The sequence below is a fragment of the Crotalus tigris genome, unplaced genomic scaffold (assembly GCF_016545835.1).
Source record: "Crotalus tigris isolate CLP2741 ecotype Arizona unplaced genomic scaffold, ASM1654583v1 scf7180000024345.2110221, whole genome shotgun sequence".
NCBI lineage: Eukaryota > Metazoa > Chordata > Lepidosauria > Squamata > Viperidae > Crotalus > Crotalus tigris.
In genome coordinates this window covers 1423270-1449978 of record NW_024100514.1, presented here as the reverse complement: position 1 = coordinate 1449978, position 26709 = coordinate 1423270, and the positions used below count along the sequence as shown (strand labels likewise).

The 26709-nt window shown below is 41.7% G+C and overlaps 2 protein-coding genes across 3 annotated transcripts; one reads left to right on the top strand and one right to left on the bottom strand.

Annotated features, from left to right (window-relative positions):
- Nucleotides 1-177: 177 nt before the first annotated feature.
- Nucleotides 178-23360, bottom strand: LOC120300580 (zinc finger protein 397-like). Of its 2 annotated transcripts, none has more exons than XM_039326793.1 (4): nt 21938-23360; nt 7777-8777; nt 5620-5743; nt 178-3767 (listed from the first exon to the last, which is right to left on the bottom strand). In XM_039326793.1, the coding sequence occupies exons 2-4, from the start codon at nt 8461-8463 to the stop codon at nt 2803-2805; spliced, it is 1776 nt and encodes a 591-aa protein (XP_039182727.1). In that variant the 5' UTR covers nt 8464-8777; nt 21938-23360; the 3' UTR covers nt 178-2802. The 2 variants fall into 2 exon arrangements, with proteins under 2 accessions (XP_039182727.1, XP_039182726.1); XM_039326792.1 differs by lacking the exon at nt 21938-23360 and adding an exon at nt 12972-13188.
- On the top strand, nt 21699-25519 carry RPS26 (ribosomal protein S26). Its single transcript, XM_039326794.1, has 4 exons — nt 21699-21831; nt 23369-23546; nt 24286-24416; nt 25420-25519. The coding sequence occupies exons 1-4, from the start codon at nt 21829-21831 to the stop codon at nt 25453-25455; spliced, it is 348 nt and encodes a 115-aa protein (XP_039182728.1). The 5' UTR covers nt 21699-21828; the 3' UTR covers nt 25456-25519.
- The last annotated feature ends 1190 nt before the right edge of the window (nt 25520-26709 follow it).

The window sequence follows — 26709 nt, the reverse complement described above, 5'->3', positions numbered from 1 at the left end:
TTTCATTGAGGGCCGCATCAGCATTGCATTTGCCCTTGGGGGGCTGAGTGGGTGTGGCCAGGGTGGCTGCAGCCTACTGGGTGAGTGTGGATGGAGTGGGTGTGGCCTACTGGATGGGCATGGCCAGCTCTACATTGTTCGCATCAAGGGTGCCTGTGGGGGCCTGGGCAGGAGTGGGACAGATCTGAGGGTCTCTGGCAGAAGGGGGTGGGACCAGGGCAAGCACCAAGGCATAGTCCATTTCTTCATTACTCACAAAGGGTGACACCTCCCCAGCATGCACCCAGGGGGTGGAGCTAACGCGCAGGGGCTGGTCCCTCGCTGTTTCTGGGTGGTCTTGTGGAGCTAAGACTGAATGCATTTCAACATAGATGGCCACCACAAAATTGTACATTGGCTCCCGGCCTGCCTGGGTCAGGGCCAAGGCAGCGGGGGCCGTTCCCTCACTGTTTCCAGGATGGCTTCATGGGCCACATGAAACCACTTTGCGGGCCGCATCCGGGCCTTGTGTTTGACATGTCTGGTATAGGAGAAACTAGTTGATATATTAGAGCACATGAGCATAGATGGTGGAGGCAAAGAACAGCCATGTCTGATGACTTTCCTGTTGTTATAAAGTTGCCTGGGCAACTATCATTTTTTGCTGTTTATTTTTAAACTGTGTATTTATCTTATGAATCTAAAATTAATTGCTAGGTTGAAGTGGCAGAAGCAAAATAAGGAAGAAATGTTTACAACTGCCTTGTTGTTTACCTTTCCAAACTCAACATTTAGGAAAAAGAGGACTAATAATATATAGGATCATAGTTCTGTTTATTAAAATAATGTCAGACTGCTAGTATTTTTGGCCTCTATGTTAGGCATCTTCTAAAAGTATGTGACTTGTGCATTGGAAGTCTGCTGAATGTGATACCTTGCCATCATGTTAGTGCATTTTTGGAGGAGAGAAAAAGTTATTAAAGTGTCCAAATGCTTAATGACTGAACATCTGGCTTGGGATAAGCATGTCTTGCTTCTGGAATTCTGCCAGCATATATGTAAATTCTATCTTCACAATTATGAACATTAATAACCTCTTTAACACAATGTTAATATTAAATATAACCTCTTCAACAGGCTAAATTCTTGACCTCACTTCAGAATCTTACGCACAGTCCTACCTAAAGTTGTAAGTAGGGCTTTTCTGAATTCGTATCAAAAATTTTAATTTGTTCTAAAATATGTCCTACACTTTTGGAACAGGTATCACTTTATCATCACCAATAGAGCATTCTTAGGAACTATTATTTCTTCCCTTAGGATGGTACTAACCCTAAGTTTACCAATTTTGTATTCAATTTATTTCTATTTAAATGGCGATGCTGGCCAGAAAACAGCAGTTGGGACATCAGCCACTGAGATAAGGAATTGCTATCTATTTTGCCTCCTACAGTTCCAGAACCTTTAATATATACAACTGAGTAAGTTACAGTAAGTTTGTCTGTCTATATCTGAGGCCAGGTCTTAATAAAATAAAAGTAGCAGCAGCCAATAAAAAATGAGCTCATTTGCTACAAGTCCCCACAATGCACAAACCACATTTACATTTTCCTCCTTTTGCTCACATCTCCATCTGCAATCCAGAGCTTCATCCATGACTTTTCCTTCTTTAATATTATAATTGGAAGGTATGTTTGTTACCTAGATCACATCAGTCAGTCTACATGTAAGCGTGGAACAATGACGTTCCATACTTTTGGGAGTTATCTGCTTGCCATAATTTATAAAAACTAATCTCAGAATAAAACTTTAGGTAGTATAACTCAGAAGTCATACTAGAATTAGTGACATGATTACAAAAGCCCCAACCATAAATTCTGCTAACTCCTTTCAAGAATTCCTAGTCACAAGCTGGGAAAGTTGCCCTTTCTGATCTCTTAGGAGATATGTGGCCATTTAAACTAGATGGTGCCAAAGGCCCAACCTGAAAAAAGTTTATCCTTATCACATCCTTATCCTTCAAATTCTACTGGAGGTGAGCTAGGACAGAAATGAGAGGATGACATCTAGTATCGCAGATGGATTGGCAGCTGGTTGGGTTTTAATATAAAGAAGTAGAAGCTGACAGAGCTATCATCATTGCCAATCTAGGAAGATTACCAGCTCATACCATTATTCTAACAGTGCTCCTGTATATTGTCTGATGCCTGCTAATCTTATGATGATCTGTCTGCTTTTCCAGTCTCTGCCTGATATTTCCTAGGAAGAGAAAAACTGCATTTAAATCATCATAAAGAGTAAAGTCAACCATTATCCTAACCAGGCCTTGAACATACCATGTGTGTTCAGTTTCTGTCTCATTTGAATTGTTTGGAAGCTATTCTTTCTGAAAAGAGAGCTATTCCTCTTTTACATGGTTAGCAAAGGACAGTTCATCATTACTTGGAAAAGATTTACTCCAACTGCTGCACGCAGAGTCATCTGCATTATTTCAGCTGCTTCAAAAGATTGCTGTTTGCAGATAAAGGAAAACCAGCCGTATAATAGAGGAAAAGGCAAGATTACTCTTCCTGCCTTTTCTTTCCTAAAATTACAGTTCCATCTATAAATGCCTCTTTCTCTTTTTGCAGTGTTATTTATAAAAACACAAACAGAGTATGATGAGCTTTCATTATGTCATCATCGATCTTCATGTCCACTTTTTAGTCAGTAGTAGAGGAATAGAAAAAGGAGTTGACAGAATGATTCATCCCTCTGTAAGCAGCAGTGTAAGAGTGATAAACATTAGGGACTGGGAGAGAGAATCAAGCTAGAACCTAGCTCCTAGTCTTCCAGTTCTTTCTCCAGTTTGATCTCATGAGTTTTGAATGGACTTTTAGCTTGAGACTCAGTGGGCTGGAGGGCCTCACTTCCTTTTGGATATTCTTTTGAATGGCACCTCTGATGTTTCACCAGCACACCCCTCTGTCTGAATCTTCTCCCACACTCAAGGCAGCAGTACGGTTTTTCTCCTGTATGGATACGTTGGTGTGTAATGAGATCAGACAGCCTGGTGAATCTTCTGTCACACTCATCACAGGCGTAGGGTTTCTCTCCTGTGTGGATTTTTTGGTGCCGCGTAAGATCTGAAGGGTAGGCAAACTTCCTGCTGCACACCTTACAGGAAAATGGCTTCTCCCCCGAGTGTGTTCGCTGATGCGAGACCAGGTTGGAGTGTTGGATGAACCTTTTCCCACACACCCCACAGGCATGAGGTTTTTCTCCTGTGTGGATCCTTCTGTGTGTAGTGAGAGAAGAGGAGGACACAAAGCGTTTCCCACAGTCAGTGCAGGCATAGGGCTTCTGGCCCATGTGGTTCCTCTCGTGGATCTTCAGAGCAGACTGGTGGCTGAAGCATTTCTGGCAATAGGAACAGTGGTATGGCTGCTCTCCCGAGTGACTCCTTTGATGGCTGACAAGATATGCCCGTTGGCTGAAGGTATCTCCACACTCGGAACAGATGTGAGGCTTCTCTCCTGTGTGGATTTTCTGATGTCTTGTGAGATGGGAAAGCTGGCTAAAGCTTTTCCCACACTCGACACAAAGGTAGGGTCTTTCGCCTGTGTGAACGTTAAGATGTTTTGCCAGATCTGAGGGGCGAGTGAAGCTTTTGCCACATTCGATACAGATGTGGCTTTTCTCTTTCCTTTGGGTTCCCCTTGAGACTGGATGGACTGCCACACTCCCCTCTTCCTTGGACTTCAGATGAGGCTGTTCCAGCTCCTCCTTTCTGCTAACTAGACTGGCACCTGTAAGGGGAGAAAGGTGGTCACAATGCAGCTCCACAGATCATGGCTAAGAAGGAGGTAGGCACCTCATAGATGCTTTTCTAAACATTCTTGTGCTCCAATTCAAGGTGTTGGTTAAAGTCCTGCATGGCATGGGGCCAGATTACCTACAGAAACATCTTCATCAGTCCATCCCACCAGATCAGGCAGGGAAGGTACATTGCGGACCTCATCCGTTAAAGAATTCTGACTGGTGGGGTCCAGGAAGAGAGCTTTCTCTGCCGTTGCCTCAGCTCTGTGGAACACTCTCCCCCCAGAGGTGAGGACGCCCTCATTCTCCTAAGCTTCCAGAAAGGTGTGAAGCTTCCAGAATGGCTTTGCGGCCTTGCTTGTAGGGTCACAGTGGGGCTAATTAGCACTCTGAAAGGCCTGCCTTTTAATTAATGTTTAACATTCCTTGCCTCTTTTAAATTTTATATACTATATTTCTGCTTTTAATATTTTATTATACACCACCCAGAGCCCCTCTGTGAGGGGGATGGGCGATTCTTAAATATAACAAACAAATAAATAAATCTTACATTAGAGCAGAATTTTGCCTTCCCTAGTGTCCAACCACATCATTCTAGAAAGATCTCTTAAAGGAATCTGATACTGATGATGATATGGTATTGAATGATGGTTCTTGTAAAGTCAATTATAGGTCCTCAACTTACGACCACAATGGAGCCAAAAATTTCTGTTACTAAGTAAGGCAGTTGTTAAGCGAATTCTGCCCATTTTTCGACCTTTCTTTCCACAGTTAAATGAATCACTGCAGTTGTTAAGTGAGTAACATGGTTGTTAAGTGAATCTGGCTTCCCAGATGACTTTGCCTGTCTGTCAGAAGGTCGCAAAAGGGGATCACAAGATCCCGGGACACTGCAACCATCCTAAATATGAGTCAGTTGAATTTTGGTCATGTGACCATGGAGATGCTGCAATGGTTGTGTGAAAAATGGTCATAAGACCCTTTTTTCGGTGCCACTGTAACTTTGAACTGTGACTTCAAATGAACTGTTGTAAGTCGAGGACTATCTGTACAGAAATTCCCTGTAATCAAATAGTATACAGGTTGGGGGAAATTGTTAATTCAGGCTATCATAAATTGAAGTGCCCACACACAGCAATGTATGGTAATTTATGCAGTATCTCATGATCATGTAGCTAGAACTAGTATAAAAAATACCAGATACTTATAAACTGAAGAACACAATGTCCATTTTGAAAATCACGGTCATTCCTAACTATTTTAACCATCCTTTTTTAATACCGGTACTTCTATTAGAATTAAGGATAACTCTGAAGCTTTATACCTCAGTTTATGAGCCTATGTAACAAATTATAAACAGGCACTGTAGTTAAAAGGAAAAATCAAAATACAAATTTAAACATTAAAAGAGAAGCTAAAGATAGCATTCAGTTCTGGTCTGAAAAAGCTGGTGACAGAAAATAAGTCTCCCCTCCCACCCGGAAGACTGTATACAAGGAAGAGTCTTGTGAGCCTTATGATCATCTGACAAACTAAAACTGAATGTTCATCAATTTTCAAAGACAGCCTAATCTTTGGAACTGAACTTCCAAATTCCGCAGATTCATAGAAATACTGAATGGCTTCAGAGGTAAAATAGAATTCTGTGGAAATTTTTTGGAATAATTCACATGGGGAGAGCAGGAATCTGCCTGTGTCACTTTCTGGAACTATACTGTGCAGTTAAAGGTTAACAATTCCCACCCCACCCTTCCTACAACATATATTTTCCTAAAAATGCCATCTATTCCATAAAGACATCAATTGGTATCTATTGCAAACTGAGGCTAAAGATGTCCTTACCCATTGAAAGGTTAACAATATCCACCCTCCGTATCTTGCTGCTGGATTGCTGCTGCCTGACCTCCAATGACACCCTCTGTGCTTCTGAAAAATCCACAGCCACATCTTGAGGTGATCGAGTCCCCTGAAACAACAATGAAGGTCAGGTTCATAGAGACATGATGGGTGAAGGTATAGTGAACTATAGACAATGTACATTGATTCAAGGGGTTGTGCACTTGATCTCAGGTATTAAAAGTTAAAAGATAACTATGTGAGTTTCTAAAAAACAATCCCTGCAAATCAAAGTGAAATACAACTGCATTTTTATAGCCATGGTGGGCTATTTTAACCAGGGCAAGAAGAATCTCAAAGATTATAGCATTTTTCCAGCATCCAAGATTTACCGATATAGAGACAGAATGGCTGGCTGGATTCACATGTTTCTCTGCATGCCATAATGTAATTTATTTGGCTTTGGGTTACTGTATTGTGTATATTAAATCATTCACTGTACGTTGCAAATCATGTCTTAGGAATCAGAATAATGTGTGATCCCAAGGTAAATAACTTTCAATGCCAGTAAACTCTTTTGCACAGCTATTTTTTTTCCTCCTTGCTAGATTTCCTGAAGATGAAAATAGAAGCAGCCAACATAAAAGAGTGATAAGTAGCTAATGATAAAAAAAGAAACCCTATAAATAGAACTGAAAGAACAATAAAAACTGTTTTTATAAACTTCAACAACATTAGTGGAAATAGTGAAACTTTATGCTGCACTCCCTTTCATCATTTAAACATCTCCAGACTTCTGGTAAAGTATCTTTCATTATGACCTGAATTTATCTACTACTACTATTATTATGCTCCATTTATGTGGTACAAATGTTCTCTCTCCATGTTGAAGAATGGAACTTCACTTCTGCAACCAATTATATTTTTTAGAATGACATGTATATGTAATATTACAAAGGCAGAGAGCATTTAGAAGCAGAACTGGGGGACTTTCTCATTAGTTTAGGGCAGGAAATGAGTAAGTCTTCCAGATTGGTTAGATTTCAGTTTCCTTCCAGCCTGGTAGTATACTTGCCACTAGTGGGTATGATGGGAGGTGAACTCCATCAAAGATGGAGGGCCAACATTGCTCACTCCTTTTTAGCCCTATGAGCATGTTGAGTCCCAACAGTGATGAGTTTGTAGGAGCACTGGGTTGCCTGCCCCATAAGACCAGGTCCCCAGAGAGGTCCCATTGGTAGAATGAGGAGCTTTTTGAGGCCATCAGAGAAAGCAGAGTCAAATCCTTCTTTATTGCTACTTCTCTGCCATCAGAAGCTAATATAGGTAGTCCTCAAGTTACAACCACAATTGCGCCCCAAATTTATGTTGCTAAGTGAAATGTGTTATGTGGGTTTTGCCCCATTTTACGATTTTTCTTGCTACAGTTGTTAAGTGAATCATTGCATTTGTTAAGTTAGGAACATGCTTGTTAAGTGATCTGGATTCCCCATTGACTTTGCTTCTCCTAAGGGTGCAAAAACTGATCACATGACCCCAGGACACTGCAACCATCATAAATATGAACCAGTTGCCAAGCATCTGAGTTTTGATCATGTGACCATGGGAAGGCTGCAACGGTTGTGTTAAAAACGGTCATAAATCACTTTTTTCAGTGCCATTGTAACTTTGAATAATCACTAAATGAACTGTTGTAAGTTGAGGACTACCTGTATTGTACAAATTACACTTCCCATTTTGCTTTTTCTCATGTTCCAGCTTTATGGAAACCTGAGACTTCAGAAGATGAAAACTAGCCAAAGAGGAGAATGGGGTCTTTTTCATTAATGGGGGACCACTTCCTTTCTCTTTATTCCCAGAAGGTGACTAAATAGATGAACAGGTTTGCTTGCTGCTAGTTTATGCAGCAATACTAGCCATTACTGCATGTTTTTAAATAAACAGGGTAAACGGGCAGAGTAGAGGTCAACCACCTTTCAGCATTAGTCTCTTGATCTGGGACTGGCGGGAGCCATAGTTCCACTAAAAAAAGGGGCGTAAATTTCCTAGCCTGAGATGGACATGACCCAAACGTAGCATCTGATATCATGGGCAGAAGGAGAAGGGGACCAGGTATGAGGCTTCATCCTGCCTACTGCTTGTCCTGGAATGAACAGGCCTCACCTGCTCCTCCTGCCGCTTGTCTTCTTGCTGCCGCAGAATGAAGCCTTCAGCCAGGGCCACTGCTTGGGCACAGGTCTCCGGGCTACGTTCCCTGACCTGATTTTGGATGTCCTGAGGCAAGATGATCAAGAACTGCTCTAAAATCAGCAGCTCGACAATCTGCTCTTTGGTGCGGCACTCTGGCTCCAGCCAGCAAAGGCAGAGCTCCCGCAGGCGGCCACAGACCTCCCGAGGCCCTTCAGCTTCCTGGTAGCAGAACTGCCTGAAGCGCTGGCGGTGTAGCTCCATGCTGGGGGAGTTTTTTTGCAGGAAGATGGTCTTGACTTTGCCACAGGTTTTTTTGCCTCTAGCGTTCTTGCCACTCAACACTTGCTGGCCTTCTGCGCTGAAAGCCGGCTTCAGTCGGGACACCCTATCACTACCAGGCCACTGACAGACTCCAAATACTCTCTCAAAAGTGATCAAGTCATCCCAAGAGGTCAGATCTGGGAGGACTGGGCTGTCCCATACTGTGGCTGGAGAGGGCTTGGTCTTCAGGTATTCCCACCACTGGGTAGGCATGCCCCCTGGCTGTAACATTGCCCCAGGGGGCAGTTCCCATCTGATCCTAGGCTGAATGGCAAAATGGTTCCTTCCAGTTCGTTCTGATGCCTCTGTTGGTCCTAGCCTTCCTGGCACCTTCTCCATACTGTATCAGGCACACTTCCTCGTCAAATGTTGCCTGAACTACTACCTCGCACACTTAATCAGTCGCACCTAAGTACTCAAATCGGGTATTTTATCTTGCTGGAGATATTTCCAAATCCAGGCTTATTCCCCCACCCCCCATCATTGTCTTGCTATTTTGGGAGCCTCCCCTACTTTCACGTCCTTGCCCTCCTGTGCCCTTGAATCCACCAACAGCCACTATAAAAAAATAACTTCATACAACTGTGGGCTTGATGCTAGGAGCCAAGGCCTATTGGTGACTGGCTCAGTGTTCCTGTTCAATTATCTTCTTCCTGTAAAGAAACAGACATAAAACACCCCTTATAAATTTGTCTTATCTTTCTCCCCAAAGAGCTTGGGACTGTGTACATAAACCTTTGAATTTCTTTTAAAAAAAAATTGAGACAGGTGAAGTTGAGGATGGTTGGTCATTCCGTTCAGGAGCTTCCCTTGAACAGACTGACAGACAGTATTTAAATACAGTATTTAAATATGGCAGAGTCTAGGCCAGATATGTCACATACACCCATATATACATTTATAGCCCCAGAACTAAATTTAAAATGCGTGACATATAAGCAAAAGATTAAAACCACAAATTGATTGTATCAACAAAGCAATAATGCTGCTGCGTAAATTATGAAAAAAGATGCTGACTCTGCTAAATAAAAATGTTACACTTGACTGTGATAATTCCTGTTTTGTTCCAATTTTATATTTTTTCAGTGCAAAAAAAAGTGCTATGACTTCCTGCCCTCCTTTTCTGAATTATGGATAGTCCTTGCTCATTCAGCAACCATTCAAAGTTATAATAGCGCAAAACAAGTGGGCTTACTGATGGTCCTTGAAGTTAGGACAATTGCAGGGTCTCTGCGGTCATGTGATTGTGATTTGTGCACTTGGCAATTTATGCACAATTACAAGGATTGCAGAATCCCATGGTCAGGTGATCACCATTTTGTGATCTTTGGTGTTGGCTTTTGTCAAGCACAGTCAATGTAATATGATTCAACAACTGTTATTGATTCACTTCATGGCCATAACAAGAACTGCCAGCATAAATCAGTCATGCAGTTTTTCTGGTTTATGACCACATTGGCTAGAGACACAGTTCCCAATCCCAATTATGTTCATTAATTGGGGGAATACCTCCAGACATAACTAAATGTACAGGTAATTCTCGACTTATGACCAGAATTGAACCCAAAATTTTGTTGCTATATAAGACAGTTATAAAGTGAATTTTGCCCCTGTTCTAGTCCCGCCTTAGGCAAAAGCCAGTTGAGTGACCTTGGACCAGTCATTCCTTCTCAGTCCTAGGAAGCAGGCAATGGCAAACCACTTCTGAAATCTGGCCAATACAACTGCAAGGACTAGCCCAGGTGGTCATCAGGAGTCAAAAATTGACTCGAAGGAACAGTCTCTACCAGAACATGTCAGTTTTGGGCTGAGAATAAGGAACACCTCGATTTCATTTATTTTAGTGAAATAGTCCTGTATTTCTCCTGTACCAGAGGTAGGCAACCTTGGCTCTTTTATGATTCGTAGACTTCAACTCCCAGAATTCCTGAGATAGCCATACTGAGGGGAAAGGGAGAGGTTTCCATGCTTAGCCATGCTGGCTCAGGAATTCTGGGAGTTGAAGTCCACAAGTCATAAAAGAGCCAAGGTTGCCTACCCCTGTCCTGTACAATCTAATTTCAGCTCTCCCTCTGTGTACTGTGTATCTTTCTCTCAGTTTTCAGAAAAGTGCATGATATTTTCAAGGGAAATTTTCATCAAATGTCCTGGTCAGGCCCTGAGCTTTGATAACCAAAGAGACTGAACCATTATGATGGTTTCTGTCATTTCTGATGCTTTGATCTCTGGTTAGTTATCTAAGAGCTTGAGACCAGCTCTGTTAACAGAGTAAAAGAATAATAGGGTTGGAAGGGACCTTGGAAATATTCTATTGACTAGTCCAGGGGTAGGCAACCTTGGCTCTTTTATGACTCATGGACTCCTGAGCCAGCTGGCTCAGGAATTCTGGGAGTTGAAGTCCACGAGTCTTAAAAGAGCCAAGGTTGCCTACCCCTGGACTAGTCCAACCTCCTGCTCAAGCAGGAGACCCTTGCCATTTGAGACAAACTGCTGTTCAATCTTTTCTTAAGAACCTCCAGTGATGGAGTACACACAACTTCTGGAGGCAAATCATTCCACTGATTAATTGTTCTATCAGGAAATCTCGCCTTAGTTCTAAGTTGGATCTCTCTTTGATAAGTTTCCATCCATTGCTTCTTGTTCTGCCTTCAGGCTCCTTCTTCTACCATGGCAGAGAAAAAAGTTGTGGCCCACAAAGTTTTCCTGCCTGTCATTTTCAGTAAAAAGGTTCCGGGAACAGGGAAAGAGAGCACTCCTTTCCTTCTCTTTGAAAATCTGCTACTCGAGGCTGACAGTACAGGTTTAGATAGAACAATTTTCCTCGCTGGCTCCAACCTGGTGCCTCCCAAAGGTGTTGACACATCAGCTCCAGTACCTTCTAGCCATGGCCATGCTAGCTAAGGCTTATGGACCCTGAAGCATCAATGCTTCTGCAGGGTGTCAGTTGCGATGAAAACACCACAGAAACAGCAGCCTCTCAAGATTTAGAGCAGTGGTTCTCAACCTGTGGGTCGGGACCCCATTTGGGGTCGAATGACTATTTCACGGGAGTCGCCAAACAACGCAGTCCGTCATTTTTTTCCCCTTTTCCTTAGCTGTGCTACTCCCTTTTATTCTATTGGCTTTTGAAAGTCAATAGAATAGACTCTCTTGAATAGAGTCTAATTCTATTGGCTTTCAAAAGCCAATAGGAATTGTCCAGGCTGTCTCTGCCCTGCTGAGCCCGCCAAAAGTCCCATTCTGCAAACGGTGCTGCACCAGTTGAGTAGTCTTCGACTTACGACCGGTTGAGTAGTCCTCGACTTACGACCGGTTGGGGGTCGCGGCATTAAAAAGGTTGAGAACCACTGATTTAGAGGGAGGCCATCTGAATTCTCTGTTTACACATGTTGTCTTTGAAAACTTGCTCTCCTTGACACTGGGTGCTTAATTTTTAGGGAGCCTTTATTATGCTAAGTATTGCCAAGAGATAAGGCCCATGTTAGGCTATTTGTACTTTATTATTCTCTGAGAGCAGCACAGGACAACAAGTGATGGGCTGAGCAAATGCAAGATATACAATCTCCCCTCCCATTTATGATAATGTGCAAAAGTTTGGGGGGGGGAGATGGAAGACAAATGTCAAATATTCTCAGCAGATACTTTGGCAGAATTTATCACTTGGAGCCATTAGACATGTGATAACGGGTGTTACCTAAATATTTCCCTGGCATTTGTAGTTTCCTTATTTATTGGCTAAGCTAAGCTATAATAGACTAAAAAAACCTCAGATATACTACAGTAAATGAAGACAGATACCAAGTGCAGGCTAAGTTCACAGAGCCCTTAAAATCTTTTTGCAGAGTTAGGGGGCTACCCCCTATCATGCACCATGGGGGGGGGGGTTCCTCTGACATTCCACAATCTCTACAGGCATTAGAAAACTGGAAAAGCCAATTGGAGAGATAGAGGGACCGGACACTTATCAGACCCAGTGATTCTCCATTTCCATTCTCTCTCTCTCTCTCTCTCTCTCTCTCCCTCTCTCTCTCTCTCCCCCTCTGTCTCTCCCCCTCCCTCCCTCTCCCAATTACAAAGTCTGATTGACTCTACCTTCACTGGGAGGCTAGAGAACTTTTGGGTGGAAAAAAATGGCCTGATGGGACAAACCTCCCCCCCCAATCTTGTGTCCTTATTCAGGCTTGGTTAATGAGACACGGGGGAGGGGGGAAGTTCCCCCTTCCTTTCTTCACATAAAACACAAAACAAAAATCTGGCATTTTGTTATTGTCAAGAAGGAAGAAGTGAAGCCCTTCCTTCCTTCCCTTCCTTATTTTTCTCCTTCCTGCCTTCCTTCCACATTTCTCTCCATCCTTCCTTATTTATCTTTTCCTCCCTTCTTCCTTTCTTCCTTCACCTCCTTCTTTCCTTCTTCTTTCCACATTTCCTTCCTTCCTCCCTCCCTCCCTCCCTCCCTCATTTATCTCCTTCCTGCCTTCCTTTTAACGTATCTAGATAGCCTGGGGCGGACGTGTTTGGCTGTAGTCGGGTGAGGCGGAGGGTCAGTGACGAACGAGTAGCGCTGGACAAAGGAAGCTATGGGGTTCCGTAGAAGGGCCGCAAAAGCGCCACCTCGCTCACCGCTCTCCGGACTCCGCGGCCCCGCTGCCTAACTTCACAAAGAGGCGGGGGGGGGCGTCCCCCCAAAAAACTCTACAGAAGTCCTCGAGAAAGCCCCCAGCCTCTCCTGCCCCTCCCCTCCCCACCCAGATTTTGTTCTTCGACTCCGCCTGATTCCCCCCCCCGCCCCCGTTCCCGCCCTTGCAGATGCATCGGCTTCCCTTCGCCCGGCTGCCCCTTAAACTCACCGCTCCCCACAACTCCTGCCTCCATGCAGACCCCCGAAATCTCGAGCCCCGCAGACAATCCCACCACCCTTTAATACAATTCAGATGCCAAGGCTTTTAATCCAGGGCGGAGCAGGATGGAGTCTTGGCTACCGCATCCCCCTCTCGGCTTCCTGGGCCTCTCCAGGGTTTAGCTCTCGCTCAATAGGACTAAGCCGGCTTAAATCCAAAGGCTCCTGTTTAACTGGTTTGAGGATCGGGCTGCCAGTCATTGTAACTCTTGACGCGTCTCAGCACTGTGGGGGGTGGGGATGGGAAGGGTGGAAATAGTTGAGGGTGACTTTGACGCTTGGCAGCACCAAGTATTCCTGATGGGACTTAAATGCGAGCCCTTTGATTTCCATTGCACGTATTTGTTTTACCCAAATTAGAACGACCTGAACCAAAATAGCCAATCGGATGGCAAATAAATACTAGCCTCAAAGTAGGATGTTTGGGATGGAGCTGCACAGGCAGGTTGAATATGTTCTTAAACTTAGATTCAGAACATGCATAATGTTCATAATGGCTCAGATTCCACACATACTATATCTCAGTATGAACTTTGCAGTCAGTGGGATAATCTGTTACCGATAGGTACCACATGCCAGCAGTGGGCAAAAGACTCCAACCAAAGGTATGTTAACGTGTAAACATGTAGAGGTGAATTAGTGTTTTTTGTGGATATCCTAACCCAGTTAATTAAACATGAAAATCCATTCTTTTTTTTCTGATGGCTTTTACACCTCTAGCCAGCAAGTTGCTGGAAGCAGTGATGGGATTCAGCCGGTTCGCACCGCTTCGGCAGAACCGATAGCTAATTTTTTGTTGCCCAGGCCCATAATGGACTTCCCGAAGCAGCATCTACACAGAGAACCGGTTGTTCACTTATTTGAATCCCACTACTGGCTGGAGGGAAGAAATTTATTTTTGCCAATTTGCTTTTGAAATTAAACTATATGTACAGCCTTAAAATGATAGGTTATATTCAGTAAGTGATAAGCTAAGCCTGTCATCTTGATCCTGTTTGATGTGCCTAACAGTTACCAATTTCAGAAGCAAATAGCAGTCCTTTCTCCCCTTTGTGGCTTCCCTACCACTTTCCCTATTGATCCCTATTCCTCTATATGCATAAGTGCATATGGAGAAGAAGCATGCTGGCTTGTGTTTAAAAACAGGTTACAGTTTTAATTCCAAAGACTGCATTCTAATCAAGTGGTTAGGAGGAGGGTGGTATTTTGTTGTGGCTGGGTTATATTGGAAGTTTAGCACTGCATATGCATCATGTATGATTTTTGTTTGATTACTTATTTGATGATACGAAGCTGAATAAGGATGTAAGCTGAGCCCTTGTGCATGGTTTGTACCAATGTGAGAAGTTTTTCTAGTTGTATGAGGTTGGAAGTGAAGGGCTCATTTCGGTGAGTCACCAACTGCTGTAGTAATCATCAAATTAAACACATGTTGAATCTGTCCTCACTTGGGGAACTCATTTTGAAACTTGAGATTGCAGAAAAACAAATGTAAAGAGGTGAAAAGGTGTCACTTGTTTTCAACTTCCTGGCATTTTTCACTATAGTGAAAATAATAATTTTAAATCCCCAGTAACACAATCAGGTTGGCACCACCGGAAGCATTACTGAAAATAAAGATCCAATACTAAGTATTCCCTGGTGTATCCTTGGAAATCCAGAAAGACAAATCTGTACCCTTTCAAGCATAAAGCTCACCCTGACTTTTTCCAAGCATATTATCATACTGCCAAACAGGCTGAATATCTGATTATTGTGGTGCTGTCGGTAGAAAATGTATTGAATTTGTATCTGCACTTGCTTTATGAACTCTCCTTACCTGAGGATAGAGGGCCACCTTAAGGACCAGGTTTTCATTACTTCAATTTTCCATTTTTGTGATGTTACTATTTTGACAATCTATTGCAGAGTATGTCATTTTTAAAATTTCATCCAAGATTTAAATTCTCAAAATAGTAATATCAGCAAAAAAATGAGTGTATGTATATATATATATATATATATATATATATATATATATATATATATATATATATATATATATAGGTCTTTGGTTGTTCGGGTTTTCTCCCGCGTAAAATTGGAAGTGTCTTGGCAACGTTTCGACGAAGTCACATTCGTCATCTTCAGGCTGGTGTTTTTAGCTTCTTGCTTTGAGCAGCAATGTGTGGTTTTAGCTGTTTCTTCCTTTTAACTGCCAGTGAGGGTATGAACTGATTGGATGGGAGCTTGGCTGTGTTCTGATTGGGTGGAGGTGTGTTCTGAATGGTTAGGGGCTTGGCTGTGCTCTGATTGGCTGGGGGAGTGTTCTGTTTGGTTGTGCTCAGGTTAGTCTGAGTTGCAGAGGGGTTTAAGATTTTGGGGTTAGGGAGTCGTTTGTCAATAAGGGCAGGTTTCCAAATGGCTGGTAGGCGGGAGGTATCATCTCGCTTGTTCATGCTGTGTGGGCGTTTTTCTATCTCGATGGCTTCTCTGATATATATATATTCTGAGGTTTTCGCGGGTATTTGTATGTAGGTCTTTGGTTGTTCGGGTTTTCTCCCGCGTAAAATTGGAAGTGTCTTGGCGACGTTTCGACGAAGTCCCATTCGTCATCTTCAGGCTGGTGTTTTCAGCTTCGTGCTTTGAGCAGCAATGTGTGGTCTTAGCTGTTTCTTCCTTTTAACTGCCAGTGGGGGTATGAACTGATTGGGTGGGAGCTTGGCTGTGTTCTGATTGGGTGGAGGTGTGTTCTGAATGGTTAGGGGCTTGGCTGTGCTCTGATTGGCTGGGGGAGTGTTCTGTTTGGTTGTGCTCAGGTTAGTCTGAGTTGCAGAGGGGTTTAAGATTTTGGGCTGCCTTGCTATTTTCTGGCTTCGCGTTCGTGGTCGTGCCTCCTCTTCATGGAGGGTGTCAGTTTGCTTCATGTATGGATTGGAGGGGTTTAAAGTGGCTAATGATGCAGCTGTGGTCTGGCTTCTGGTTTGTGGTCGTGCCTCGTCATCGGTGTGGCTTTGGGTTTGTTTTTTGCGTGGATGTGTGGTGGTGACATCCTGTGTGGTTTTTGTGAGTGTGGGTCTGGTATCATTTTTTGTGTTAGGGAGTCGTTTGTCAATAAGGGCGGGTTTCCAAATGGCTGGTAGGCGGGAGGTATCATCTCGCTTGTTCATGCTGTGTGGGCGTTTTTCTATCTCGATGGCTTCTCTGATTATTCTGTTATTAAAATGTTCACTTTTGGCAATGGTTCTGGTATTTTTAAAGTCAATTTCATGTCCTGTGGCTTTAAGGTGTTGGACCAGGGAAGATGTTGGTTCCTCTTTTTTGACTGAGTTCTTATGTTCTTCAATGCGTGCACTTATTCTTCTGTTGGTTTGTCCGATGTATGTGGTGGGACAAGTGGTGCATGGGATTTCGTATACTCCTTGATTTTCTAATTCAATTTTATCTTTGGGGTTTCTAAGGATGGTGGATATTTTTCTGTTTGTGCAGAATGCTGTTTTGATGTTGTGTTTATGGAGGATCTTACTGATTCTGTCTGTGGTGCCTTTTATGTATGGGAGGAGGGCTTTGCCGTTTTCTTGTTCTTTGTCTTGGATTTTAGTGGGGGTTTCTTTTTGGATTAGGTTTGTAATCTTATTTCTATGGAATCCATTGGATGTTAGTACATTGGTGAGAGTGTGTAGTTCGGGTTTTAGGTGTTGTTCGTCAGCTAAGCGTTTTGTTCTGGAGATGAGTGTCTTGGCTACAGAGTTGATCTGTGCTGGGTGGTGGTGTGAGAGAGCGTGCAGATAGCGGTTTGTGTGTGTTTTCTTCTGGTAATCTTCTGGTAAACTTCTGGTAATCTTCCAGTTTATAGAGATCATAAAGAAACAAAACTTACAGCCCAGCGACCTACTAGTGAGCTTCGATGTCATATCCCTCTTCACCCAAGTGCCTATCAAAGAAGCCTTGACAGCTATTCAAAACAAATATAACCCCCCCAAACACATCTTAGATCTGACCAACCACTGCCTATCCAACACATACTTCATCTATAATGGACAAAAATACAAACAAACAGAAGGAGCACCCATGGGATCACCCCTCTCACCTGTCATTGCCAACCTCTACATGGAACACTTTGAAACTCAAGCTCTAGAAAAATCGGATCACAAACCCAAACTCTGGCTCAGATACGTAGACGACACCTTCATAATCTGGCCACATGGGAAAGAAAAACTGGACAACTTCCTCACACACCTCAACAGCCTACACCCCAAAATACAGTTCACCATGGAAACAGAACTAACAACCAACTTCCCTTCCTGGATGTCTTAGTCTACAAGAAATCCAATGGCTCCCTAGGACACACCATCTACCAGAAGAAAACACACACAAACCGCTATCTGCACGCTCTCTCACACCACCACCCAGCACAGATCAACTCTGTAGCCAAGACACTCATCTCCAGAACAAAACGCTTAGCTGACGAACAACACCTAAAACCCGAACTACACACTCTCACCAATGTACTAACATCCAATGGATTCCATAGAAATAAGATTACAAACCTAATCCAAAAAGAAACCCCCACTAAAATCCAAGACAAAGAACAAGAAAACGGCAAAGCCCTCCTCCCATACATAAAAGGCACCACAGACAGAATCAGTAAGATCCTCCATAAACACAACATCAAAACAGCATTCTGCACAAACAGAAAAATATCCACCATCCTTAGAAACCCCAAAGATAAAATTGAATTAGAAAATCAAGGAGTATACGAAATCCCATGCACCACTTGTCCCACCACATACATCGGACAAACCAACAGAAGAATAAGTGCACGCATTGAAGAACATAAGAACTCAGTCAAAAAAGAGGAACCAACATCTTCCCTGGTCCAACACCTTAAAGCCACAGGACATGAAATTGACTTTAAAAATACCAGAACCATTGCCAAAAGTGAACATTTTAATAACAGAATAATCAGAGAAGCCATCGAGATAGAAAAACGCCCACACAGCATGAACAAGCGAGATGATACCTCCCGCCTACCAGCCATTTGGAAACCCGCCCTTATTGACAAACAACTCCCTAACACAAAAAATGATACCAGACCCACACTCACAAAAACCACACAGGATGTCACCACCAAACATCCACGCAAAAAACCAACCCAAAGCCACACTGACTATGAGGCACGACCACAAACCAGAAGCCAGACCACAGCTGCATCATTAGCCACTTTAAACCCCTCCAATCCATACATGAAGCAAACTGACACCCTCCATGAAGAGGAGGCACGACCACGAACGCAAAGCCAGAAAATAGCAAGGCAGCCCAAAATCTTAAACCCCTCTGCAACTCAGACTAACCTGAGCACAACCAAACAGAACACTCCCCCAGCCAATCAGAGCACAGCCAAGCCCCTAACCATTCAGAACACACCTCCACCCAATCAGAACACAGCCAAGCTCCCACCCAATCAGTTCATACCCCCACTGGCAGTTAAAAGGAAGAAACAGCTAAGACCACACATTGCTCCTCAAAGCACGAAGCTGAAAACACCAGCCTGAAGATGACGAATGGGACTTCGTCGAAACGTCGCCAAGACACTTCCAATTTTACGCGGGAGAAAACCCGAACAACCAAAGACCTACATATATATATATATATATATATATATATATATATATATATATATATATATATATATATATACACACACACATACATACATACATACATACATACATACACATACACATATTTCTATATAAAATTATATACTAGGAAAATAAAATACCTCACTATAGGATAAAACACATACATATTAAATTTCTAGTTATCCTGCCCATGCTATAATCTCTTCCCAGTCATTTAAGTAAGAATATGCTACTACTATATGGTATAATAACAATTTTATTGTCTCTTGTTCTTTTTTTGCTCATCAATGACTTTTGTATCAATTATGTCAGAACTATGTACTTCAACTGTTTCACCCTTTCTCTCTCAAATGGGTTAGGGTTATTTGTCAATGGTTAACAGTTCCCTCTGCTAATTTATGTACTAATCATAACAAGGATATCATACGAATAATTATGACCACAGTGTGCAAAAACTTCAGACATGAAATTTTAACACTAGTGGCAGGCAAAAAGGAACAAGAGCCATTTTATTGCAACATTATTCACCTATAGTCCATGGTTCACATGACTTAGCTAGTTGAAATATCCCCTTTGTTATATTAATGCTGTGGATTGATAATGCATTATCAAAGATATATTGATCAGCCAGGCAGTGACTATATTTACAGTACTCCCAGCTTCAGCAAAGAGGTGAAAAGGTGTCACTTGTTTTCCAACTTCCTGGCATTTTTCACTATAGTGAAAATAATAATTTTAAATCCCCAGTGACAATCAGGGTTGGCACCACCAGAAGCATTACTGAAAATGGAATGAGACATACAAATGGGATGTCTAAAGTTCCTTATTTGCGTAAGGTCTTCCTAGAACTTCATCTGAATCATTTTTAAGAAATTAACCCTTTGGTTAACCCTGTGGATAACAGCCTGAGTTAGTTTTACTCCAAAGAAGCTCAGGTTTGAGACTATTACCTTAGGGCTAATAGGCTGGTTCATTTTGGTTTTTACATGTCACTCCCTCATCCATTTAAATGGGTTTTAAAAAGAAGGCCACTGAGTTTTACCAATGCAAGTGTTAGAATGGCTGGCTATTCTATCTCCAATGCATAGAAGCTTATATGCCCATTGCAGTCCTTATGTCTGAATTAATTATGTCATTGTCATCAAGTTGTGGTTGACTGAGCAATCACATACATAGATTTTCTCCATGATGGTCTGGCTCTAACCTGATCTTTCAATTCTTTTAAGAGTGCCTCATTCACCACTGTAACTGAATCCATCCACTTTGCTGCTGGTTGTCCTCTTTCTCTCACTTTTCCTAGCATTAGAGCCATCTCCAGAGATCTAGGTATAATGTATCAGAAGTAGGATAATTTGAGCCTGGTAATTTGTACTCAAGTGAGAACTCTAGGTTGATTTGTTCATTGACCCATTTGTTTGTTTTGTTTTTCTCAGGAGTCTTCCAAAACCAAAATTCAAAAGCATCGGTAGTATTCCTCTCCCGCTTCTTCATTATCCACTATTTGCAATATGTTATAAAACAGCTTTCTAAGACACACTTGTAGTTATTCTGATGCTGTCCAAAAGACAGTCTGTTGCTACAGATTGCAGGAGAATATCATCCATATTCTGTCAGCCCGATTATTTCAGCTGGTGGGATCCAGGAGGAGGGCCTTCTCTGCTGTTGCTCTTGCCCTCTGAAACATTTTGCCCTCCAATGTGAGGTTGGCCCCAACCCTCCTATCTTTTCTTAAGAGCCTAAAGGTGTGGCTGTGTCAGTCAGCTTGGGACCCCAGTGGGGGAAAGGCGCAATGGAGATGGTTGATTAATAACAGATCCCACATCCCCCCTCACTCCAGCCCCACCCTCCCCACGTGTCTTTGGTTTTAATATTTGATTTTAACTTTTATATTTTAACTTAGATGTAACTGTAAGCCACCCAGTTAGATGGGCAGCCAATAAATACATAAATAAATATTATTAGAAAGACCTCTAACCCAGGGGTCCCCAACCCTGGTCTGTGGACCGGCACCGGTCCGCAGCATGGCAGCAAGCAGGCTGCACAAACAAGCAAAGCTCCATCCTCAAGGTGCAAGCGGTATTGAAAACTACATCTCCTCTGGTCCACGGAAAAAAACCTTTCTCCATGCATCGGTCCCTGGTGCCCAAAAGGTTGGAGACCTCTGCTCTAACCAACAGGGCTCATCAAAACTCTAGAAATGGATAGCCTCTACCCAGCATCATTTGCAATATACAAAAAGCCCATATAACCTTGATTTACAATCATATTAGCATATGGATCCAGAGGATAATCTTAATTTGCCAAAAAGTACACATTCTAAATCATCCATAAATCTGCCTCCAGTCTTGTAAACAAAGATGCTTGAGTATACCTACCTAACATGAGCCATTTTTTATTCAGCCTACCTCAAAATGGAATTCTGACAATGTGCTTTTTTCCTATGGGATATGCTGGAGATCCACCTAAAACTCCAAAGGTACAAAAGCGTAGCAGTTAAAAATGCTACTAATGCAAGTTAAACTATGACTACATGTTGCATTTATTGCCACAAAAACCGGGAGAAATGACAAATAATTAAAATAAATCAAACAACGGGAGCAAAAGTTTATTGTGCCTCTTTTACAAATTCTTCAGGGGTTCTGTCCCCCTCCCAACATACCCAGCAAATCCTCCGCAAAAGAACAAAAGTATAACTTTTCGTACACGCGTTAGGTAGACAGTAGATCTGAATAATAATAATAATAAAACCACAACTCCCGATATGCATTTCTTTAGCATACGCAATAAATTCAAGTTACGCACCCGTGATGTACTCTGGGATACATCCGGGAATTTGCAAAGAATTTTTTACAATGTACAATATCCTTCCGCTAAGCCTAGAAAATATATAGTCCCATTCAAATATACATAGTCCCATTCATAAACGTCCCAGAGTTACACCAACAAATCTTTCTTTCTTTCTTTCTTTCTTTCTTTCTTTCTTTCTTTCTTTCTTTCTTTTTCTTTCCCGTTAGGACACCCTTTACTATGTCGTATTATCCTCACTCCTTAAACCTTCTGAGAGAATCAAAGAGTTTTGATGGCAGGAGGAAGTACGGCCAAAGTGCTTCCGCTTCGCGGAGGAAAGCAATATAAAAAACTCAAGGAAAAAGCCGGATCCTCTTTCGCCTCCTCACCGTCAAAATGGTGGGTACCGCGCGCGCGAGGTGGCGGGCCGCTAGTTGGAAACCCGTCAGACAAAAACCAGCTCCGGGGAACGAGAGGGCGGAATTTGAGACCTCAGTGAACTCACCTGGGAGAGGGGAGGGAGGTGGTTGTTCTGTTGAATCTCGGCCCACAATATACGCGTCCCATTCGAGCAAGCATGGTGGAAAGCTAGACCTGTGGCCAGAATCGCCCTTCTTTGGGACTCATGGCAGAATCACCCACCCACCCCCGCCCGCCATCTCGGTGGTAAAGTCCCCCTAGTCTCGAGGAATTCGCGGGACGTCGCTAACGTTCTTAGCTCGCGTTCTTACACCGAGGGGGGACGGAAGAGCTCGGCCTCTCCCGATCCGGTGGCCCCCTCGTGTGCTGGGCTGCGATGTTGCTAGTTGGGAATGATAATGGGTTCGCACTCGGAAACTTCTGGAGGGACCCCCGGTTAAGGGAGACCATTCCAGTAGGGCGGGCCGGACTTAAAGGGCGCCTAAGCTGGGTTAGGACTTGGATAGCACACGTTCTCTCCCTCCCCACCCCCAAATTCTGGCTTCTCTGGGGGGGGGGGAATCCCAGTGAAGAAATATTTAGTGAAAGTACTTTATACAAACAGGATTTACTGTGAAGTGTGTATGTATGTATGTATATGTGTGTGTGTGTATATACACACACACACACACAAACTGAACAGTAAATATATATATATATATTCCAGAATATATATATATATTCCAGAAAAGGCTAGGCCACCCCAGGAAAATATGAATATATAAATATATATTCATATTCCCCTGGGATGGCCTAGCCCTTTTCTGGAAGGCACATGCCACAGGCACCTTACTCTAATTTAGAAAACGTTGGATTATTTGATTATTAATAGAATTTTATTTTTAAAAGTCATGTGTAAGAGGCAATTGTTGAGACTGTTTTGCTGGGGAGGATGTTAAGAAATCTAAGATGTGTAGAGTTAAGAATAAATGTCCATCTTTTCCAGTTTGTGGGTTTAAATACTGGCTTCTTGGGATCTATTGTATTTATAATAATAGATCCCAAGAAGCCAATGTTTAAACAATCAAACTGGAAAAGATGGACATCTTTGCTTATCCCTTATACACTTGTGTGCAGTTGCTGCTGTTTACATTTGACTTTTTTTTAACGTTTGGGAAAAAAAGGTAGTAATGGTTCTGTTTGTATGTGTACACACATGCAGAAAGAATATTGGCGAATATATAAATTGTAAATATAAATCTGTGTGGTCAGTCTTTGGAAGTTTTGAAGGTATCAAGGTGCAAAATGTACCTTTGAGTGAAAAGTGCTAAGGAGATAGTGACAGAACAGCAATGCTACCTGGTTATCAAAGCAGGTACTGTCTGTAACAATACTGTTTGCTCTTAGAAAAAGATATTTTCTAGCTTAGTTCTAGAATTATCTGAGCTACCACAACATGTTCTCACATTGTATCACTTTGCATTGCATAATGTGTCAGTTATTAACATTCTGTTATACATTTTGTTCCTTTAAACAGACAAGGAAGAGAAGAAACAATGGCCGCGCCAAGAAGGGCCGAGGACATGTCCAGCCTATACGCTGTACCAACTGTGCCCGTTGTGTCCCCAAGGATAAAGCTATTAAGAAGTTTGTCATTCGAAATATTGTAGAAGCAGCTGCAGTCCGAGATATTTCTGAAGCGAGTGTCTTTGATTGTAAGCGCTTCCTCTTGCTATGCTTTGGTTTTAATTGCCAATGTAAAGTTGAGATTAGAAAATTAAAGGATTAGGAGAAGACATTACAATGAACAATCATATGTTTCTTTGTATTTGAGATACAAAGATGATTAAAGTTATCTATCTCACTACTATGGTGTTCATTGTAAATATTCTATATTCTCTGTCTGACACGAAGCTTTTGAATTAAAAATCTTAATCCTGTTTGATAGCTCATCCAAATTTTTTGTATTTGTAGCATTGTAATTTTGACTAATTCACGATCCATTAAAAGAAAAGATAGGAAAGAATCAAAAGTAGAACTCAGATGAGAGAACTCTTAAATTTCAACTGGAGTTTGATGGGAAAGTTTTCTTTTGCCATCAAAAATAATCACTCCATTTATTTTAGTGTAATATTTTTTTTTAACCAAGAGTTTCTTGTGGGACTTTGCTTTAAAATGAATAATTTTTAAGGGGAGAGAAAATTAAGTTGTATTGCTGGAAATATCTTGTTCATAATTGTTCATTATGTCTTATTTGGTAAAATAATGTTGGAGCTTGTTTTTCTTTCTCATTTTTAGATTCCATAATTTATTATTTCATGGTAATGAATGGAACCCTGGGGCAGATTATGACGTAGACTTTCAGGGGGAATCATGAGATCTGGCTGTTTTGTCTAAATCTAGGCATCTTGGACCATTGTAGCCTTTTCTAGTTATCTTTTGCTTTCTCCTCAGCCTATGTGCTACCCAAACTCTATGTGAAGCTTCACTATTGTGTTAGCTGTGCTATCCACAGCAAGGTGGTGAGGAACCGATCCCGTGAGGCCCGGAAGGACCGCACTCCTCCTCCCCGGTTCAGGCCAGCAGTAAGTGTATAATCAACTGCAAATTATTGTATTATCAACAACAAAATTAACCTAGTTGGTGGAGTACAAGTATCATGCCGTTTTTGCATGATTGTACAGGCAATCCTCAACTTCACAACCATAGTTGGAATCACAATTTTGGTCACTAAGCAGTGTGCTTGCTAAGTGACTCAATATGTGACCGAACTTGATTTTATGACCATTTTTGCCATGGTGGTTGGGCGATTCCATCTTCCCCAATTATCAAAAACTGGGTAGGGAGGCCACAAATCGCAATCACATGGCTGCAGGATGCTGCAGCTGATCATAAATGTAAGCTGGTTGCCAAGTGCCTAAATTGCAGTCACACAGGTCGTACATGTAAGGGCAGGATGGAAATAACTTTTTCCAAGGCTGTGTAACTTTGAACCATTGTTACAATTGTAAATTGAGGGCTGCCTGTATAAGCCAAGGGTGTATAAGGAATACTTTAACAGTTGGTGACAGGGACTACTTTAGAAAAAGATTTTGGGAGGTTCAGCAATGGAATGGTGCCCTGAACATCTGCATATAGCAGCATGCAGCCCTGGCTGCACTCTTTATGTTCCTCACACAAGCAGATGTGCTAAGGATTTTCCTTTCTATATTCACATGATATACTACACATCATGAAGATTGTTTGATTTTATCTTAGAATGAAATAATCCTGATAGTTTTAGTTTATTGTGCTGTCTGTTATTGGCATGGAAAAAGCCTAGATGAAATATATTTCTAAAAGCTAATAATTATCCACAGCTTTTTAATTTAATAGGAAGTGAAAGATTATAAATAAAAGGACTGCATATTATCAATGAACTGTTGAGCCAGTTAGCATTCTGGCAGGGGCCACAACTATTCTTTGTTGTACAAGGCAGCTATATTTTAAATCTCTGTTGAGATAAAAATTAGATTAACGTGTTATGTTTATCATTAGTAATAAAGTTAGATGAATGTCTTCTAAAATATTTCTTTTTTTCTCCTCCAGGGTGCTGCACCAAGACCACCCCCTAAGCCTATGTAAGGAGATGTTTTAAAAGATGTCAATGCCAAATACTGAGTCAATAAATACATTTTACAAGTGATGATTATTTGTGTTAACCCGAGTGTTTTTAAAGGAGTGGGTCTTAAAAAATGGTAGGGGAACAAGATTAATAAATACCTTTTAAATATGCTCCAAATAACTTTAAAAAATAACTTGAGTGATGCAAGTAGCCTTGAAAACAATTATTTTGCTTAGCTCATAGAAACAACCTAGTATTGTTTCATGAAGCAGCTTTGAGAGAGCTCTCTCAAGCTTTTATCAAAAGTTGATAGCAACTCTTTTTCTTTATGGGGGTTCTTCCCATACCCATCCTCCTCTTGCATACTATCAAGTAAAAAAGACTCAGTGGCTTGCAAGTATTTTATCCAATAAGATGTGTCTAGCGTGCCATTCCAAAGGCTATAGAATAGCTATTACAGCTTTTAATCATTGCCTTCCAGCAATTTGAAAGGTGAACAGCTAGCAGTTATGAATCAAAAGATTTTAATGCAAACCAAACATTTTTCTGGATTTTTTTTTCTTCTCATGGAAATGTGTTTGAAACACTTGAGTCTGTAAGAATACAACTTACAGCATATATAAATTAATTTTTGAAAAGGACTCTATGTATAAGACATTCTGAGTTTTTTGTTCCCAATTTATCTTGTGCCAGCCAACTTGGATGATTCCTTATGTGAGTGGCTGCTGTTGTGTTTTGTTGGCAGAGAAGCTTGTTTATCCATTTGGCAGGAGATGGATTTATGGATAAAAACTCATAGTACTCTTACTTGGTAATACTGAAGTTGGTCAGCATGCACAGATTTTTCACCCCCTCCCCCAATTATGTTAGAAAGACCTATGAGTTATAGACTAGTAATTTTCATCATTCTCAACTGAATCATACTACTGTGTCTGCCTTCCTCCTTAGGGCAGTATTAACTTATGTACTCTTGGAGATATGTACCCATGTTTTTCTATTAACAAATTCTCTCCAGCTAGTATTAGCTTTGAAAAACTAAAGTTGAATGTAAAAACTTAATACAATCAGAAAAATAAGACTTGTGGCTATCAATGGAAAAGATACCTTTCATTAAGAGCTTAATTTTGGCATTTGAGATGAGAAAATGAAAGTTTGTTTGAATCAAAATTCTTTGTCCAGTAATTAATATCGTTTTGAAAAAGCTTCAACTGCTTACTTGTATACATGTAGCTGAAATAAATTCTTTGTTTTGGCCTATGCTTATAATTAAAAAA

What these genes read in the sequence shown, in the direction of transcription:
- RPS26 (XM_039326794.1), top strand. An exon ending in TGAAGCGAGTGTCTTTGATT is followed by an intron (nt 23,547 to 24,285) that starts GTAAGCGCTTCC and finishes CTTTCTCCTCAG; the next exon opens with CCTATGTGCTACCCAAACTC. An exon ending in CTCCCCGGTTCAGGCCAGCA is followed by an intron (nt 24,417 to 25,419) that starts GTAAGTGTATAA and finishes TTTCTCCTCCAG; the next exon opens with GGTGCTGCACCAAGACCACC.
- LOC120300580 (XM_039326793.1), bottom strand. Translation starts at nt 8,463, where the DNA reads ATGGAGAAGGTGCCAGGAAGGCTAGGACCAACAGAGGCATCAGAACGA. An exon ending in ACAAGCGGCAGGAGGAGCAG is followed by an intron (nt 5,744 to 7,776) that starts GTGAGGCCTGTT and finishes TTGTTGTTTCAG; the next exon opens with GGGACTCGATCACCTCAAGA. An exon ending in TATTGTTAACCTTTCAATGG is followed by an intron (nt 3,768 to 5,619) that starts GTAAGGACATCT and finishes CTCCCCTTACAG; the next exon opens with GTGCCAGTCTAGTTAGCAGA.